General features: G+C 34.6%; 1 protein-coding gene across 1 annotated transcript; it reads left to right on the top strand.

Moving 5' to 3' along the window:
- On the top strand, positions 1410-3678 carry LOC107635395 (UDP-glycosyltransferase 83A1). Its single transcript, XM_016338866.2, has 3 exons — positions 1410-1896; positions 2328-2759; positions 3056-3678. Exons 1-3 carry the CDS (start codon positions 1410-1412, stop codon positions 3487-3489), a joined length of 1353 nt encoding a protein of 450 aa, XP_016194352.1. The 3' UTR covers positions 3490-3678.

The following is a 5947-nucleotide window of genomic DNA, read 5'->3' as shown; positions in this document are numbered from 1 at the left end:
TTAGATTTACATTTAAAAAAATTATTTATCTTTTAAAAAAATAAATATTTTAAAATATTTATTTATTTTTTTAAATAAAGTATTATTAATTTTTAAAAAATAAATTATTTATTTTTTAATATTTTTTAAAAAAAATATATCTAAATATATTTAAAATTTAATAAATATATTTTTATTTAAATAAGTTTATCCAACCCACGCCTAGTTTGGTTTGTTTCTTTTTCTTATAGAAACTTGCGAAGTTGATAAAATATGTATGGCTATATGTATATATATATATAGCTTGATGCTGACCTTTACTGCAAACGTAAGCGCATACGTTCTTCACAGAACATAGAACATAAGATGATTAATATCACGTTAATATTATGATACTGTCTCCTACTAGTTCTGTTGACTTAATTATTCATATACTTCGTATCAATCTTACAATATGTTTACGAAAATACTGATTGCTTTATTATGGATGCGAAGGAAAAAGAAACTTAATTACCCACGTTTCTAATGTGTTTCAAAATTCTTTTTGGCTTTAATTTCTAAGGATAATTTTTAAAAAATTATAGCAATAATGTTTGGTGAAACAAACTAATTAAAAGTTATTTTCAATAAACAAGCATTACAACATACATGAATTTTCTACTTTTAATATATATATTATTATGCTAATCTTTTAATTTTAAAAACATAAACTAACTTTAAAAGTTATTTCGTTTCATGCCTTTTACTTTTAAAAATACTCATAGTTTTTCAAAAACAAAAATCATAAAGACATAAACATTTTAATGTACTAAACACAAAATACGAATTTACGAAAATACTAATATGCTTTAATTATGGATGCGAAGTTAAAATGCTACGAAAATAATTAGCGTATATCTAGGGCATCACTACTTAAAAGATTCAATAATGAAAATTTTATATTAAATCTCACTTTAGAGAATTATATTTTTTTTTTATTATCATTTTCGTATTCAAACAGAAAAGTACTTTGATCTGTCTCCGGTTGGTGCCTGGCCATATACTCCAATTTCAACCGATGAAAAGTCTTATACTTTAATTAATTACTAAATTACCAAATTATGGCAACATTTTTTTATCGCAACAAACCGATTTACAAGTGTTCGTAGACCAAAAGGTTTCCACTTCTTTAATTTGGGCCCCGTTGAATTCAGATGAAGAGATGTAGTAATCAATTTTTATTTTGATGTCTATAAATCTAGAATCAAATTGGTCACACACATTAAATAACGGATAATAATAACTCAAAATTAATTTATCCAATTTAATATCAACAATTATATATATATATATAAGAACAATCACAAGGGATATATATATTCATATCCACCAATAATTTACATATATATAATTCAATCAATAATTTATTCTTCTTAATTTTGAGAATAATAATGGGAATTATCCCTCACTTTCTTGTTATACCATTTCCAGTGTTAGGACACATTAATCCCCTAACACAATTCTCTAATGTTCTAACCAAACATGGTTGCAAGGTCACTTTCTTACACACTGAATTCAGCCACAAGAGAGCTAAAATCTCTGAGGATGATGATGGTGGTTCCCAAGATCACATTAAATATGTGACACTCCCAGATGGTTTGGACCATGAAGATGATAGAAGTGACCATGTTAAGGTTCTTTTTTCTATGAAAAAAACAATGCCTTCTTTGCTTCCAAAGCTCATAGAAGATATCAATTCTTTGGATGCTAACAACAAGATCAGTTGTATTGTTGCCACAATTAATATGGGTTGGGCCTTGGAAGTTGGTCGCAAATTGGGAATCAAATGTGCTCTTCTATTTCCAGGTTCAGCAACTACAATGGCTTCAGTTCATTGTCTCCCAAAGCTCATGGAGGAAGGAATTGTTGATTCTGATGGTATGAATATAGTACTATTTATATATTCTTGTATATACTATTGTTTAATGGGTGATTTTCTGAGCTACTTATTTTTATTTTAATTAATTTACATTATTAGAAATTCGATTTTTTCGGACGAATTTTGAGATGAATGTCGAACAAATTCGAGAAAAAATATTATGTATAATTATCTTTATATAAAGTTGATAATTAAAAATTGTTAAATGATAATTTAATTAAATATATCAAATTATTTAATAAATATCCAAGATCAAATTCACATAAAAACAATTGCATATAAGTATTTACCGTATATAATATATTAACTAAAATCTTACAACTAAATTTATTGGAACATTGATATTTTTAGAGCATTTGAAAAATTTTCAAAACTATATACTGTATTCAATTTATTGATATGTATTTTCTTTGCAATGATATTATTGCAGGAAACATCACCAAAACACAGGAAATTCAATTTTCTCCACTGATGCCTATGATGGACGCAAAAAACTTTGCATGGGGTACCATTGGAAAGGCCTTCTTCGATCATCTTTATCAGGAAGAGATACAACTTCTCAACTTAGCAGAGTGGTGGCTTTGCAATAGTGCCTATGATCTTGAACCAGGAGCATTCTCCATGTCTCCAAAGTTCCTATCAATTGGACCATTGATTGAAAGTGACAACAATAACAAAAACAAAAGTTCTTCATTTTGGCAAGAAGACACAACATGCTTAGAATGGTTGGATCAACAACAACCTCAATCTGTTGTATATGTTTCATTTGGTAGCTTGGCAGTTATGGAATCCAACCAACTCAAAGAACTAGCACTTGCACTTGATCTCATTGACAAGCCTTTTCTTTGGGTTGTACGACCAGGTATATATGTAATCAGTAAATATTTTAATTATATATATTCTTTTTTCTTGAAAATTTCTTATTTTGAGAATAATTTATTAAACCAAAATGTGTAAAATTTTTTATTCTATCTGTAATAATCCTTTGATTTCTACTATATATTCTTTAAGACAACTTTTTATATCCAAAATAATTTTGAAACAATTATTGCATTCATATTTCTTTTTTATGTTTTAATGAAACCCTCATACGTACCCATTGTGTATGTCACATTGTATTTATTAATTAATAGGTGTTTGTATTTATGCGATATACAGATAATATGAATAGCGAAAGAAACAACAAATACCCAGATGAATTTCATGGAAGAAAAGGCAAAATTGTTGATTGGGCTCCCCAGAAAAAAGTATTAAACCACCCTGCTATTGCTTGCTTCATAAGTCATTGTGGTTGGAATTCTACTATTGAAGGTGTGTATAGTGGTGTTCCCTTCTTGTGCTGGCCATTTTTCAGTGATCAATTTTGGGATGAATCATATATTTGTAATGTTTGGAAAGTTGGGTTGGGATTGAACAAGGATGACAATGGATTCATATCAAAGGAAGAGATAAAGAAGAAGGTGTTGCAATTGCTTGGTGATAAAGCCATAAGGGAAAGGTCTTTGAAATTGAAACAAGTGACTAGGAATAACCTAACTGAAGGTGGCCAATCTACAAAGAATCTTCAAAATTTTGTCAATTGGGCAAAGTAATTGCATTATTGGAATTTTTTTTTTTTTGTTGCCTGTATTAAGTTGAAAATTCATTATTATGTTTGATAGAATAAACATATAGCTGAGATGTGATGATATTTTCCCATCTTGCTATAATAATAAAGTTAATAAAAAGTAGCAAAGGTAAAAAGTGGTGTTGCCTTAACTTATATCAATAATTCATCACTATATATAGGTGAAATTTTCCAATAGTTATAGTGGAATCATATAAGAGAAAGTGTTATGAAATTATTGTCTCAAAAAATTTAAATTGATAAAAAGAGGTGTTATATCTATAACATGCATGTTTAATTTTTTAATGCAAAAGTCTCACTTAAGTTTCGAAAGCTTTCTAAGAAGCTTTGAATCTAACACATAAATGAAAGCAGAAGCGTGTTGAATGAATGCAGAGAAGAATTGAAAGAAATTGGGAAACAAGAAACAGTAACTAACGCCAAACAGAATTATAACACCTAAAAACAGAATAGCTATGCAAATATATAAGTTTGAAGCATAATTATGTATAGACTTTTTTTTTTTTTTAAACTGCTTGATACTTAATTTCTCTTTTTAGGAAGATAATAATAATAATCATCATCATCATCATCATCATCATCATCATCATCATCATCATCATCATCATCATCATCATCATCAAACTTTAAACATTTTAGTTATAATAAGCTCTATATCATGTTATCAAAGGCAGAGTTAGAATTTTATGAAGAGGGGCCAATAAACTAATATACATAGAATATAAAAATACACACATCAATATCAATATATAGAATCATAATTGTTCGTCACCTGGTGTTCTCAGATAGTCGGGTGGTGATGAGTAGGAGAGAGGGAGAGACTCGGGCGGATGTGGAGCAAGGGCTGTGGTGTGCTGGCGACGCCGGAAGTTGGACGGAACGCGTGGGGGGTGGCCACCTGCAAGGACACTCCGACGATCAAGTCAGAGTCCGTACCAAAGGATAGCCGAATTAGGTAAGGGTGTGACATACCTTGGGGGGAGAGCTGTCCTCTCCCCTTATATACTATGTTGTGGGTGGGCCTAGTGATAGTCTAGCCCATTGGTAGAGAAGCTGTGAGCTGTCGTACTCAACGTGGGCAGGTCGTCCCAGACTTCAGGTCGGGATGCCGGGCGCCGCCCCGAGGACACCGACTCGGGTGGTAGCATGCTTTGGGTAGTAGGTTGGTCGGGTCCTGAGTCGGGTGTTAGGGACCGACCCGTTGAACCTCTGTGCTGGAGGTTTGGGCCTGGGCGGGGCGGTGTTCCGACCCGGCGACTTCTTGGGCTGGACTTGGCAGTCCGTAACAGTGCCTCCAACGCGCCAGCCTTGAGGTTTGGGACTCGTGGCTGGGCGCGTTTATCCTATTCGCCAAGGCGGCAAACTTTCTTCCTTTTCGGGAACTCGTTGATGGCGCTTCGTGTCCCTCACGCGTGGTCGCTTCGACCCTTGTGCTGCTTTCTTGGCTTGTGCTGGGCATTAAATGCCCATCATTGATTTGAAATTTTGGGTGAAATGACGAATGTGCCCCTGCCTTTTGGCGCTCTTCCTCGGCGGTTACGCTTTTCTCTCCTTATTTTTTATTTTGTAACCCCCTCTCCCCTCTACTCTTCTTTTTCCTCATCCTCTAGTTCCTTCGTGTTGCTGCTGCTCCTGCTTCTGCTTCTTGCTGCGCTTGAATATTCTTGCTTCCAGTGCCCTTTATTCCTTTCTGGGTTCCTCATTCCTATCTGTTTCTTGCATATTCTGCTTTCCTAGTAAGTTTTCATGGTTTTTCCTTTTTGGTTGCTTCTTTCTTTTAGTTTTTGTGCATTCTTGTTTGTGTATACCTGGGTTTTTGTGTTTTCCTTATCTTTTTTTCTTCTAGAGGGGGTGCCACTGGATTTTTCCTGGATTTTTCTTACATTCTGGGTTGGTATAGGGGGGCCTAGAGGGTGATTCGTAGTTTTCCTTTCGCTTTTACTATTTTGAGGGTTTTCGACTTCCCGTGTTGACTAAGTGGTGCCCCCGCTGTAGGTATGGCCGAGCGCCTTGCTTCTTCGAGTCAGGCTCAGCGCCCTCTAGCTGATTTTGTCGACCACTATGCCTGGGTTTCCTCCGATGTGAAGGATACCCCTTCTACAATGACGAAAGAGGGACTCCAGAAACTATGCCAATCAAGGCTCTTGTGTGGAGGGGGTCCCGAGGAGGCGCTTTATCAAGTTTATGTTCCTGCTGGTCGGGAGCGCGTATGCCAGAAAAACTTGGATTCCCCTCGAGTTGTTGATTGGTTGTGGGTTTACGAGCCCATGTTCACGACCTTGGGGCCTCGTCTGCCTTTCTCCCCTTTCGTTATGGCATTGTTAAATCGCTGCGATGTTGCTCCGTCGCAGCTTCACCCGAACAGTTGGGCTTCTATCCGATGCTTCGAGATGGTTTGCGAGTATCTGGAGCTGCCGACTTCA

This window comes from Arachis ipaensis, chromosome B04, assembly GCF_000816755.2.
Source record: "Arachis ipaensis cultivar K30076 chromosome B04, Araip1.1, whole genome shotgun sequence".
Classification (NCBI taxonomy): domain Eukaryota; kingdom Viridiplantae; phylum Streptophyta; class Magnoliopsida; order Fabales; family Fabaceae; genus Arachis; species Arachis ipaensis.
Note: the sequence above shows the minus strand (reverse complement) of the source record. Positions and strands in the feature narration are given on the sequence as shown.

Excerpts from the sequence above, each read along its gene's own strand:
- LOC107635395 (XM_016338866.2), top strand. The coding sequence starts at position 1,410 with ATGGGAATTATCCCTCACTTTCTTGTTATACCATTTCCAGTGTTAGGA. Across the intron at positions 1,897-2,327 it reads AGGAATTGTTGATTCTGATG|GAAACATCACCAAAACACAG; the intron begins GTATGAATATAG and ends ATATTATTGCAG. Across the intron at positions 2,760-3,055 it reads TCTTTGGGTTGTACGACCAG|ATAATATGAATAGCGAAAGA; the intron begins GTATATATGTAA and ends TGCGATATACAG.